Source organism: Excalfactoria chinensis, chromosome 6 (genome assembly GCF_039878825.1).
Source record: "Excalfactoria chinensis isolate bCotChi1 chromosome 6, bCotChi1.hap2, whole genome shotgun sequence".
Lineage (NCBI taxonomy): Eukaryota > Metazoa > Chordata > Aves > Galliformes > Phasianidae > Excalfactoria > Excalfactoria chinensis.
In genome coordinates, this window is record NC_092830.1 from 14232719 (window position 1) to 14246549 (window position 13831).

Here is a 13831-nt window from a genome sequence, read left to right on the forward strand (position 1 = left end):
AGGAACACCAGGTACTTCGTTCCTCCTTTACTGGATTGAAACAACCAGCAGCCCCTAACACAGCTGCAGCTGGGGGATCTGCTCCAGTTCTCCCTCTCTAGCTGCTCAGACACACAAAGCAGCTGCTCTAGAAGGACCAGCTCAACAATCAGTTTATTAAAGAAATGTTTGTCATTACTTTTACTGAAGGAAACATTTAAAATCACAGAAAGTAATTCATTCACACTGAGCTGTGCATGTCAGCACTCGCATCCCACTAAGCAATAATTTACACTCAGCAGCACCAGAAGGAAATACACAAGGAACGTCTTCTAAAGCGCTCAGTCTTCACCATCATAAAATGTTACATTTGTGGATACTTTCATGAGCCGCTGCGGGAAGATTGAAGATGTAGGAAGTTAAGGAAGTTAAGTCTTAAGCAGTTCAGTGATGTGTTGCTTTCCAAAGCAACACAAACAAACATGTGCATGAGTATGTACTGATGTAGCCTGCAAAGAAAACACCTAACTTTCCTATTTAAATAGGAGATGTAAGGAGCTGAAACAAAAACCAACTTGATACAGTGTCAGAGAGAATGAAGAAAAAGATCAACAGGTGACAAGTCCTACAATTTTCCAATCTAGGAACCTCAGACCTGAAGTGTTCCCTCAGTAAGTACTGAAATAAATGGCTCTTCCAAAAGAATAATCACACTGACATGACGATGCCCCACAACCAACATGATCGGGGGAAAAAAAAAAGCATTAAAAATTTAGTCATCCAATTAAAAATAAAAGCTATGTCAAAGTTGATTTGCAGATCACCACGGAGTTTTATTTCTGCTTTTCAAGACAGAATGGAACTCCAAGATCCACCTGTTAACATCTAAGCCTCCTTCTGGCACATCTTATACCGTGCTGACAGTTAGCATTACAAATATCATCTAAATGATCAAAGATCTTCCCATTCTTACCTCCTATCCAAAGGAGTCTTACCTTCCCCTTCCACAAAACATCTTGAAAAAGGATATCATTGCCTCAGACTGCAGATGGCACAGCAGCTTCTCCAAAGGAGGATAGCGGCGGAGTGACGGAACGCAGCCCACCATGATGAGTTTGTGCTTGGCTCTTGTGATAGCAACATTAAGTCGCCTCCAATCCTTCAGGAGGGCGCCAAGCTGATAAATAAACAATTTGCTTTTATTTTTTCTACGTAAGCTGCAGAATTATCTACATCCAATTTTCAAAATGTATCTATATTTAACGTTCAGGATAGTTTTTAAACTGGGATAAGTCAGGTTAGGATGAATAACTCACATTTTCATCGTTACTGTTCCTAACAAAAGACACAATTATGATGCTTTTGTCTCTTCCTTGGTACTTGTCTATAGTGTTGACTTCCACTCTGTTCTCCTTCAGTCTTGCCATCAAATCAGTGATTACCTTCAGTTGATGTCTGTACGGCGATATAATACCAATGTCTGAAGGTTTACAGCCAGCCTAAATGAACCAAAAGCAGAAAACACCGTCAGTGCAGTTAGCAAGGAAGAAAGGCAAATCCCTTCCCCTCCCAAGAAGGGAAAATCCCCTCCCAAGAAGGGAAATCCCCTCCCCTCCCATCCTCACCTCTCAAAGAATTTAACACCCAGCTTTTGTTTCACCCCAAACTTCACCCAGGCACAAAACAGGGAACTGAACGCAGACCTCAGGCCCCCTACTGTTGCAACACACAGCCAACCATGAATTTACCCTCAGTTATCCCTCTAAGAATAACCCCACACGTAGTCAGAATTTCTACAGCAATAGAAGATTAATTACAGAACTGTCCCTTCTGAGCAACATTCAAGTAAAAGATACCTTAATGAATAAAGTCGTGAGGAAGAACACTAGTTTGGCTTCTGTCACATTACATACACCACCTTTTTCTGTGTGTTCTGGTGCCGGGACCTTTAAAAATGTGAACAGAAAATATTGACCATCTCCAAAAGCACACTGTATTCTGATCCTTAACTCACCATATCATTCAGTTTTTATACTAATTTATTTTAAAGGGAAAATGCTAAATACTACAGAGTACACCTATATCACCTCAAGAAACTGTCAAGGTTCAATCATCTGATTTCACAGTTCATACAATATGCATAATAAAAACAGACTTTCTTGGTGAGGGTTCTTTCCATTTTGCTTGACAGCTGTAACAGATGAATCTTTTACTGAAAATGGCCTTACACATTTAAGATGGATTTTCCAGCAAATAAAAAATTAAAATGGAAGAGAAATAAATGAACTTCACCTTCTCAGTGTTCAGAAAACATACAGGTTTGTCTGGCTCAAGTACTTCTTTCAACCACGTTTTGGAAGAATCCTCAAGCTCCAGTTTCAGCATTTTTAGATTTGGCAAATTAGCAGTGGCATTTGACACCTTCTCTGATCCACACTCCAGTTTGCCTTCATACACTAACTTGTTACTCAGTGACATAATTTTACTAAGGATTAAGAAGAAAGAAATGGTGTCAAATCTTGCAATTTCAATCCCACATTAAAAAACAAATAAATAAAGGAACTGCTGTAACAAATAAAAGTTCAACATACCTGTTCATCCTGTATTGCACAGTCAACTGGACAACAGCATTCTGGTTTTGCTCCAGCCTTTTAAATAAACTTTCACTCATACCAAGATCTCTAGTACAAAACAAGCAATTCACAAAAACATGTCAGACAACATCATGCACAAGCTCTCCCAGAATTCATATTACTAGTATTTGTTCAGTAGCATTTTATCTCACCTTGCTTCTGAATTCTGTACAAGCGGAGGCAGCTGCTGATGGTCCCCTACCAGCACAAACCGTTTGGAGCAGAACAGTGGGCCCAGACAGATGGGTTGGCTTATCTGGGAAGCTTCATCAACTATACAGAAATCAAACTGCTTCTGAACAAAGATGGGGTGATTTATGCCCATGCAGGCAGTTGCTACCACTGGCTGAAAAGCAAGACACACTAATAAGAAAAAGCTTCAATCCCTCAACAGTACATTTTTTTGGGTTTAAAAAAAGAAAAGCCAACATTTCAATTAACTAAAGATTAAAAAAACAGCAAATTTTAGCCCTTGAAATCAGTGCCATTCACACTGCACACATATTGACCTTGTATTCTTAAAGTCTTGCAATCTTCAAGTTTCACTCTTTCAACTAATTTATTTCTGAAGATGCCACAACCTGCTTCTCCAACTCTTTGGGAATTATTACATTATTACATTATTATTACATTATTATTACATTATTTTGTGCAAACATAAAAAATGCTTTTCAGCTTTTAGACTACTAAGATGAGTCATTCTTGGCTGTAATGAAATTGCAATGATGCAGGAATTGAGCATCTCTTTCATCACAGATTTCTCCCGCCAGTAACGCACCCTTGGGATGGATTCCTAGCTCTGCAGCATCTGAACAACCAGAACACTAACATAATATCCATTGCAGGCCTTACAGAAACACCTCTCACCTGACTGTTGTAGAGCTCTTCCAAATCCGTCACAGATTTAATTGATTTGGACCTGCAAATTTCTTCTTCTGTAAACTTCCGTATATCCGGATGAACCTTCTGAGCTCTTCCCAAACGCAAGAAGCCTACTTTGAATTTGGCTAGTTTCAGCAGGATATTGTCCACAGCAGTGTGTGTAAAACTAGTCAGAAGAACACTGAAGCCACAAGCAGAGAGAATTCTCACCTAGTGAGCAGAGAAGAGAAAAAAGAAAATGCTATTAGCTTGTAGACAGACTTAGTGTGACAAAGGCTGGGGTGGAACACTAAGTTTTGGATGGAGCCAACAGCAAGTATGACTTCATTAATGTAATTCTTCCCAGCCAAATTGGCTACTGAGCTATTGTCAAGGGATTATGAGCAATAGATCTGATACATCTCCTAAACATCAGGCTTACTACACGATACAGGACAGTAAGGGCAGAACAACACATGTTTGTGAACTGCATTAAAAAGGCCATGTGCCAAAGAATATCAATACTGTATGCAGAAGTCTTGCAGACCAATTCTGGAAACACTTTTCTCCACGACAATTTAACATCAAATTCAGTAGAATGAGCTGATTTGGTAACAGCATCAGCTTGCTCACTCTCCATCTTCCTCCTCCCCCACAAGTTCTCATGCAGCAGAGAATGAAACAAGGCAGAAGACAAAACAACCATTCAACAAAGATAACAAGTGGATGTGAGATGTCAGTTCTTTCAGGAACAACTCACTCAGCCCACAGCCTAAACCCAGTAAGTTCCTACAGCCCATTTCTGGGGAGACAGAACCACTAGTCAGAGGAGCTGGCAACTGGACCACACAGCTTCAGCACCTTGGGTTTATGCAGATCCCATTGGACAAGTTATAGACTTCCCCAAGGAGTCCTTTTTTTGAGCTGCAATTCAGGTCTTGAGGACTTGCTAGCATTTGGGGACAAAGATTTTTAACATTAAAACGTCACAAAGTGATTAAGTATTCCTTCAATTTCTTTCTCTCACATATTCCCACAGAAGCAAAAGGCAACGCTGTTTCACAGAGCAGACTGTTAGTTCTACCAAATAAAAGTTCTTCAATTACAAAAAAAAAAGTTTCTTTCTTTGAAATAATGCAAATAACAGTACGCTAAGTTACAGCAATTACTTGAGAAAAGCATAAAATGAGTTTAATGCTCTCCAAATCTCACAAATCTTTTCAATATCAAAGCACAGGATCTTACCAGAGCGCATATTGTAGTAGTTTTTCCCGTCCCAGGCATACCCACAATAAGCGTGTAGTCTTTTGAAAGTAACACTTGTTTCATTGCCTGTTTCTGAGGCTTATTCAGACCTTTAAAGAAGAAAAAATAACAGTAAAATGTCTACGTTTCATAATTATACTTGCTAAAGTAATCACGTTCAACTTTGCAATACACAGACAAGTAGCATGGGGTATGTACTACTGTCTCAGAAACAGATCACTGAAGATGTTTTGTGACCTTTTGTGACTTATTTTTGCTGATAGCCTAAACGATCACCATATGATATAAAAGAAACAAAGTATTTTCTATTTTTCTTTTTATCATACCCATTCTCATATTCAAACATACAAAGTGAATTGCACAGATAGCATCATCTTGCTTAGAAAAGAAAAAACACACAAGAAACCAGAGCTGTTTTTCCCCAGTCTGATGCAGCTGAGCAGCATAGTCTGGTTATTTGGATTAGGCAAAGCTCAAGCAAAATAAATAAAGAAATAAAAATTAAGGACCATGTAGAATTATTGGTGTCTTAAGCCAGGTTTTGTTTCCAAGTATGGGAAGGAACTGTTACTCCCTGTCTTCCAGTACTTGTTAATCTATCATTCTTGAGTTCCAGCACATACACTTTCCTCTCATTTCCTTCCCTTTCAGTGGTTTGCTAGGAGGATTTGAAGCAGACCTCAAAGCAACAAGGTGTATCTTTTAGTTTTCAGAAACTTTTTATAAATTACTTGTTTTAAGACAACTCGGTTAAATTTCTGTTTTCACAGCCATCTCTGTCAGCAGCAATGAGTATTTTCACTGACTATAGGACACCATCACATATCTCCTCCCTTTAAAAAACAAAAACAAAACAGGAGTGCCACAAAGCTTTGCATATTACACATAGTCAACAAGTCGTTAAGAGTTCCTATAGAAATGAATGTTTACATCAATGCCTATCTCCTTCCTCCCACTCCCTCCAAGTCCTCTTCCTCTATCTCAAGCCTTCCTTGTTCCCAATTTTGTAACAAGGAGAGCATTCTGAAACTGCAAGCTACAGGAACTATTAAAAGTAAAACAGAATTCTAAGCAGATGTCTGGTCATGTCTTCCAAGTAGCTTGACTGATTTAATCACAGAAAGACACGTAATGCCAGAACTTATTTTTAAACAAAAAACTGCTACTAGACCTTGATGTAGAAAAAGAAAACATGTACTTAGTGTGATAAATGCCTTGGCAATAGAAATATGCCATTAAACATAAGACTTTGGGAGGAAAAAAACCAAAGACTTAATACCTTTTAAAATACTTGCAACAGCTTCTTTTGCTTCAGGAGGAAGGACTGAGCTCAAATGCTGAATAAAACGAGGCTTGTGGAAGTCAATTATCAAGTTGCGAAGCTTTTCACTGAGGGTGAAAAAATATAAGAATCATGAGTTTCTCGTTGAGAAGATGCCTAAAAAAAAAACTCAGAGCATGAAATTAATTTAATTCTTCATACCTGATAGGGGAATCTTTCATCAATTTGGAGAGGTTTTCAAAGGGAACTCCTATACCACAATCTCCTTCTTCGTGATCCAACCTAAATGTGGTACTCCCGGGGAGCTTTGATAAATTCCTGAAGGATCACAGTAACATACACAGATTAATTCCGCTTACAAGCAGCAAGTTGATGATGAAAGACTCATTAATAAGAGCACATTTCAAGGCAGTGTAATCTGAATAATTAGTTACTAATAACAAAAATAACCAGAGTATCCATAGAAACTTATGTTGGAGATATAGTTTGCAAGCATGCTTTTTAATCAGTCAACATAGTCAAATACCTAGGCATAGGGAAACTGATCTGCCACCTTCAGTCAGGATACAGGACTTTTAGAGATGTACCTCCCCAAGCCAAGCAAGAAATGTCAGATCATATCAGAGCTTTGTTGACACCTGGAAGTGCCTTTCTTGAAGCCCATATCACATCACAGTGCTGTCAAGCAGATGTTTTTCCTTTTGTTCTATTACCTGCCCAACAAACAGGAGATTTTTGTTGCACTGATTTCTCTCACGTAGCCAGAAGCCAAACCAAGTAAACCATTTTCTTCTCCACTCACAACAACTCTATCACCAACCAACAGGTTTGCTCCAGGCACAGTCCCATTTTTACATTGGAAGGAGTGCAGATATTGTCCTTCAGAAACTTCCTGAACTTGATCAATTCTGATCATGTTTCCAACACAGTCTCCAGCCTTCTCTCTATGAAGATATTACAAAGAAACTAATTACTAAGTTCCCCTCAGTATAACTAATATTTCACATATATGAGAATATATATCTATATCTATCTATCTATCTATATATATAGTTTACAATAGTCACTATGACCAGAGAAGAATTGCAAAGGTATATAAACACCCTATAGTTGCTTCAGGAAAAGACTCTGACACCTAAACTAAAATTATAAATAACTTTATGTTAAAAACTGAACACTGAAACATATGAATGCACTTGACTAAAATGTTTGATATTTGCTTACTAAGTTGCTGGTTTCACCTAAAACAACACAGCAACAAACGCATCGAAATGGGCCCACAAGCCACCCATTAATTTTTACATAGCTACTAGGTCCAGGGATGTAAAACAGAATGTACTTCAGCCAGCAAGAGCCTTTAGAGTTTATACATGTCTAGTACATATTATACATATACATTTTACATATACATACTATACATATACATTTAGGCAAGCATAGGAGCAGAGCCGAAAATACTTCATTATTTGTCAATAAAACCCTCAGAAGACCAATGCAGTGAGCTGGACTTACAGCTAACACCCAGTGTCAGCCCTCAGGCACTGAAAAATAATGATAATGATATAATTTCTACTTCCAAAGACTGAGACTGTAATTAACTTACTGCTTCCTGTGTGAGACTTCATAGCAACAACAAAAACATATATAAAAAATACATATAACCTATAAACGTAGTAAGCTATTGATTTCATCAGCTCACATCTCAGCCTCTACCTTACAAGAACATCTGATTATTTCTACATGCAGTAGAAAACATCTAGGTTCCCTTGTAGGGAAAACTACAAGTTGACAATGCTTCGATTCCAAGCACTCATTTGTACCAGTTAGAAATTCATCTTACCTTTCCAAAGAAGGTATCATCCATATATTTTTATACCCCTTTTTACTGTCTCCACTTTGCATCTCCAAGGTTAACATCAAATACCACAGACTGAAATACTCTAAATGGGAAGGTTTCAGGTGCTGTGTCTCTTTTTCAATAATGGGCATAATAGCAGGAGGAAAAGACACACTGGCCATCCTTTCTTCCACAGCTCTAGGAGTGAGAAACAATCAACTTCTACCACATTTCTTGCAAGTCAATTTGTACATAACGCTAATTTAAGTTTATACTGTAACACCTTATCATCACTGAAATAAAGTTGATTACACGTTCTTTGTTCCTACAACCTCATTTAATAACTTTACATCGTCTGTATGATTTTGAATTAGGGGCAATAAGTTAAAGACCGATTGAAAACATCCCAAGAATCGTTCTGCAAACATTTAAGCATTTCATCTGTTATTTCTTTTTTAGTAAGATATGAATACCACTGTGAAGCTTACTTAAGCAAATGGGATCTAACAGCTAGTTCAAAAACAGCCTTCAAGTCAACTTACCTTGGAACTAAGCATCAGTAGGTATTTATACATAATCATGCATATAAAAATGCAACCAAAGTGAAAGAAGTTAGTCCAGAAGTTGTCAAAATAGCTGGTGAATTAGGAATAACATAATGCTGCCATAGCTGAACATTATAATTATGTATGAATGTATGAATCAATTACTAAAACATACTATGCTTGTATACAAGGCCAGATCCCTCAACATTACACAGAATTTCATTGCTACAACCTGAAAATACAAATGAACAATATCCTTCTACAACATCTCTTGATCCAATATAACCTATTTCATATCTGCATGATAGAACTTTGGTTCTGTCTTTTATTGTGCTAAAAATACAGACAAAACTTCATATTAGTTTAATAACCAACTCTGGAATTTTGCGTAAAAATTTGGTAATTATTTGAACGTGACATTTTTTATTATTTTTTTTTTTAATGGGAGACATAATAACACCATCACTTCAGTAAAGGAATACTGACACATCATAACTTGTGCAATACATTTACAGGAAACCACCAGTCAGAGTCAATGGGGAAGAGTTGCCCAGCCACAGCTCAGGTTTACTGATTCAAAAGACTGCCCACTTCAAGAAGTCATAAGGATATAGTTCTGGTTTCTTCTTAATTGAATTTATTATTAAGTTAGACATAACAAATCTGTTATATTCATCAAGTATTTTTCCAGACTTTTCTCAGCTGCAAGTGCACCCAAACAAAGTTGTTACATCTTTGCCAGATTAAAGAGACCATAAGAGTTCTGCTGGAGTTTATGGAACATTATTTCTTCATGACAACTCTTGCACTCAAAAACAATAAACCATCAAATCACAAAGATCAAATAACTGTATCAAAGGCTGAAATTATTCTTATTTAAAAAACATGAATCAAGCTAGGGTTGTGGGTTCTTTTTCTTACCTGCTATATAGAAAGCAATTGTGTATCTGGGAACAATATTTACAGGCTTGACTGTCATCAATTACAGGAGGCAAAGCAGCAAGCTGTGACTGCTGTCTTCCCACAGTAGACTTACAGGTACTGTGCATTAAGTAGAAGGCCACCTGGTTTCTTAGCTTTATTAATTCTGTCAAGAAAAGAACAAACTAAGCTGATATTTTAATCATTCTTAATGCAAAAGAAACTAGGCATCACACTTCAGTCAGCTATGAAGTAGATACTCATATAGCAAAGTCCTAACATAGTATTAATAAAACTTAAATATGTTTTGAACATCAACTTACTAGTTACGATAAATTACACATCTAAGTATAACTCGGTTCATGAGAATAAATCCTTTTACTCAAATGCTTCATGATAATTAAGCCAGTTAAGTTTCCAGGGTAGGGGGACAAGGTTACCTCTTCTATCCATGCGAGTTCCAGTAACAGGATACATAGTTCCAGTTTTAAGATAAAGAAGAAATCCAGCTTCAGGATCCACTCTCCGTTCTAAATTTAACAGTGTGTACAGGATAACCTGTAAACATTTATATAAAAATTTGTTGTGTATCATATATAAATATACTAAATACAGCTTTTTAAGATCATTTATGTAAGCAGCCATTACTATTACAAGTAACTTAGAAAGCATAACTAATAAGCACCTAACCAAGCATCTGAATTCAAAGGCATCTTCCTTAACAAAAGCTTATACATGGCTACTGCCCCTCACTCAGACCAGCTATCTTTCAAGATGTGCAGCAATAGTTCTTGAAGCTCTTTGCCCTGAGCTAGTACTCAAATGTTTAGTAAGGACAAACTAATCAACAGTTTTTCAGGATAAAAGCTATAAATGTGTTTGTAAGAGTTAAATAAGCACACATCCCACACCTCAGTTGATTTTTAAATCATCAGCTTTGAGCATGCTAGGGTTGGTCATCCATAAATCCAGATTATGCCACATACAAACCAAATGTTCCATATCCTTGAGACAAAGTCATTCATTCTACTAGAACAGATTGCTTATAGCCACCAATAGTCAAATTACACTTCTTTTTTGTACCTGACTCCTGTGCTCTATAGAGTTGGATTCCTTGCCAGACTTGAGCTCTAACGGCATTATCCTGGACTGTACACCATGCTGGCGATGGATTTTCACCCTGGCTGTAACATCGATCTTTCCCTTCAATCCAAACCTGGGAGACCAAATGTTCTCTTCAATGTCTAAGATATCTACAATTTCTACTTTAGCAGAGCAATCTCCTGTTTTGTCTTCGCTTGGTCTAGGAAGAAACGAAAGGAAGTGGGAAGTTAATGATTTTCCTTAATATTTCAAGATTAAAACGGACTTTAGTATGCATGCACTGACAAACTATTACATTTGAATAGTAGTTCAATAAATATTCCAATTTTTAATCTTATATTTAAAGCATCTTCTATCTTAGCCAGCTGACTAGAAGAACAAGGATGTGTTATTACTAACACATCTGCTCTCTACCACATTGTTTACGATGATTTCAATTTCACTGTGATTTATGCCAGTCCTCCCTCAGTCTTATAATGATACTTCTTAATATCTTTCCCACTATTCCTAATTGCAACTAAATACGGAGCTGAATATTAGCTATGTAGGTATCAAGGCAATGAATTGCATCATACCAGTTAAGAGATTTCTATCTACAAAGTTGTATCTACATTAAAAATTTAGTGTATCAAACAATATATACAGATTAGGATGATTTCATTTCTAATTTTGGATTCTTACAGTTTTAGCTGCATTTTATTTTGGTTAGCCGGATTGCGCATGAACTCTTCGGTCCACTTAAAAAATGAAGGCAAATATTCTTCTATCTCCTGCATTATGTCTGTTTGTTTCAGCTTTAAATGATACCTACAAAACAAAGCGATTTACATTAGGGCAATAGCAAAATTAGCTTCACCTTTGATACTGAAGTACTTCACATTCACAGAAATAATTGTCAAGTGAACTTTAAAACACAGATAAGACCACATTCACATCAACTGGTTAATTCATAAAAATACAGCTGAGCACCCATTAAGAGAAATAAGCTACACTTCCCATTTAACTATAGCAGGGCAGGTATATTAAATTACATTACTGAACAGGGAAACATAAGAGATAGCAATATTTCATTAAGATTGTTTTGTAGAACATTCCCCTAATAAGAGTAACCATTTGTTAAAGCATCAAACCTTCCAAACATAAAAACAGGTACTTGCAATGCTACTTACATTTCTTTGAGATACTTCTGCCCATAAACAATTTTATTTGCAAGTTCCTCTACTTTTTCAGGTGACAAGTTATTTGTTACAGATTGCTGGAATATTTCATGAAGAATTGTCCCAACAAGTGTTTGCCGTGAAGCACACTCAGTGCCCTACAACACAAGTTATACAGTATAAAAACTCGAAGATTCATATTCACTTCACACAAATTTTCTACAAAATTTATGGGTTTATACCTTGTATGTGACACATCTGAATTAATTTAATAGCAAAATCATTAGACCTTCCATCTCACTTATTAATATGGCTTCAAATGTGACTGCAAATACAGACAAACTGTAGTGTGTCTCTCCTATTACTTTGTCTCCTGCTTTTATTCCAAATCTGCTATTAGGATGCAATCCCTATGCAATGTAACAAGGAACACATTCACATTTTAAATTGTATTTCCAGCAAGTCTTCCTTCTGAACAGCATTAACAGCAGCATTTCCTTATGCAACAATCTTTAATAACCTAGAAATACTGTGTTTGCATTAGGAATATATGAAGCAATTTCTTGCATTTTATGAACACACATAAAATTATTCCAACATCAGAGTGGCTCAGAAACCCACCTTGCTCACTGCCAGGAACAGATAAATTATGACCTCCACATATGCCCCTACTAAACAGCTGAAAAGCTGATCAGTTTGTTTGGTAGTTAATGGCATTTTTCATAGAACTGGCAGTTGTGGGACCCAACCACGACTCAAGAGTGGTATTATCACAGCGTCGGGACCCTTTGCATTGCCCATTCCCAGCAGTTCATCTATTTCCCTTACTCCTCTAATGAAGGCCTCCTACTGACATCTCTTTTCAGTCTGAATATCCTGCACTTTGATTTCTTGTTCCAGCCACAGTTCCCCAGCAGGCTTTCAAACAGTTTTAGCACTGAGCTAAGCCACCCTTCTCAGCTGAAATGTTAGCCCATTAAAACATTTGATGCTGCAGCATTAGCACTTACCCTAAACCTTTCACTCAGCACTGCTTTTCTCATACACCGAATGCTACTCGATACGGTAGTGCCAGACAGCAGCAAATCCGGGTAAAGAATGAGATATCCAGACTGCTCATTTATTACCCAGGTACCAGAGCTACAGTCCCCTTCTAAATGAACAATGTCTCCTGGAACAACTGGAACAGACTCCCTAGAAAGCAAAACATTTAAACAACAATTTGCAAGCAAATGATACCACGTATAAGAAAGCAGCAGAACAGATTCAACATACTTTGAAACCTGAGGTTACTACGAGATTTTTACTGACAAAACTTTAGTCCTGAGCACTAGGTCATGCATCAAATCTATGCTATGAGAAATCCTGAGTCGTTCCAGACACATCGGTTCAGCCACTTCAGAACTGATACGTTTTATACTGGCATACTACGTTTAATCATTACAGGATCTCTTCATTCAGGGACTTAAATCGCTTCAGGAGCTCAGCAAGGTCTCAACACCCAGCTCACCAGCTGTCCCGAAGGACGCACAGCTCCGTGTCTCCCAGCGATGGGGAAGCGCTGACCGCCAGGTGTTTCTCAGGGTCACGTCCTTCTCCCCGCACGGCGCGGACCTCCAGCACGCGGTACCTGTTGTGCAGCCCGCTCCTGAGCGCCGCCTTACAGGGCTCGGCCATCGTCCTCTGAAAGCCGAAGGCGAAATTAACACAGCCAAAGACACTGCGGCGCTTGACAAGAAAAAAGACAGGCACAAACCAACCTCCACTGTTTAGAATACGCATCAGCATAGATAAATAAGCGATTACAGCGTACCTTTTAAATCGCACGCGTTCCCCTTCTCCCTCCCGCCGCCACACAACAGCCAACCTCACCTCAGCCCCGCAGCACAACCGCAAACCCCGCGCCGCTGCTCACCAACCTCCACTCACGCGCAGGCGCAACAAAGCCCGCCTCTCTCTCCTGCCCGGAAACTCCACCCCCAGCTCGGCCATTGGTGGAGAGGAAGGCAGAGCAGCCAATGGGAGCTGCCGGAGGGAGGTGCGAGCTTCCCGCGCGCGGGATGAAAAGCAGAAGTTGTGTGTGCTCCCTGTTGTGTGAGGAGGCCTAACGGTCACCTGCCGGTCAGCGCTCCTCGTAACGGGACTGCGGGAGAAAGAAGAATTAAAAGTGCTTTTCTCTCTCAAATGTTTGTGGGTGAACCTCAGCCCGGGAGTTGAGCTTTTCTTGTGACAAACGCGAGCCGGTG

At 38.4% G+C, this 13831-nt stretch overlaps 1 protein-coding gene across 3 annotated transcripts; it reads right to left on the bottom strand.

The window, feature by feature from the left end:
• Positions 1–134: 134 nt before the first annotated feature.
• Positions 135–13531, bottom strand: DNA2 (DNA replication helicase/nuclease 2). Of its 3 annotated transcripts, none has more exons than XM_072340292.1 (21): positions 13399–13531; positions 13096–13268; positions 12596–12779; positions 11598–11743; positions 11110–11235; positions 10408–10627; positions 9765–9882; positions 9325–9490; positions 7862–8056; positions 6735–6965; positions 6223–6339; positions 6019–6128; positions 4719–4828; positions 3480–3704; positions 2765–2958; positions 2571–2660; positions 2272–2464; positions 1836–1925; positions 1296–1478; positions 1010–1156; positions 135–390 (listed from the first exon to the last, which is right to left on the bottom strand). In XM_072340292.1, exons 2-21 carry the CDS (start codon positions 13260–13262, stop codon positions 334–336), a joined length of 3069 nt encoding a protein of 1022 aa, XP_072196393.1. In that variant the 5' UTR covers positions 13263–13268; positions 13399–13531; the 3' UTR covers positions 135–333. The 3 variants fall into 3 exon arrangements, with proteins under 3 accessions (XP_072196393.1, XP_072196394.1, XP_072196395.1); XM_072340293.1 differs by having other exon boundaries at positions 13458–13505; XM_072340294.1 differs by having other exon boundaries at positions 210–390; positions 13096–13313; positions 13458–13486.
• Positions 13532–13831: the final 300 nt, after the last annotated feature.

Bases quoted from the DNA above. Each gene is read 5' to 3' on its own strand.
- DNA2 (XM_072340292.1), bottom strand. From the start codon at position 13,262: ATGGCCGAGCCCTGTAAGGCGGCGCTCAGGAGCGGGCTGCACAACAGG. The intron at 11,744-12,595 runs GTAAGTGCTAAT...CTTGTGTTGTAG, and splicing joins TGCTGAGTGAAAGGTTTAGG to GGCACTGAGTGTGCTTCACG. The intron at 2,959-3,479 runs GTGAGAGGTGTT...CTTGCTTTTCAG, and splicing joins AAGAGCTCTACAACAGTCAG to CCAGTGGTAGCAACTGCCTG.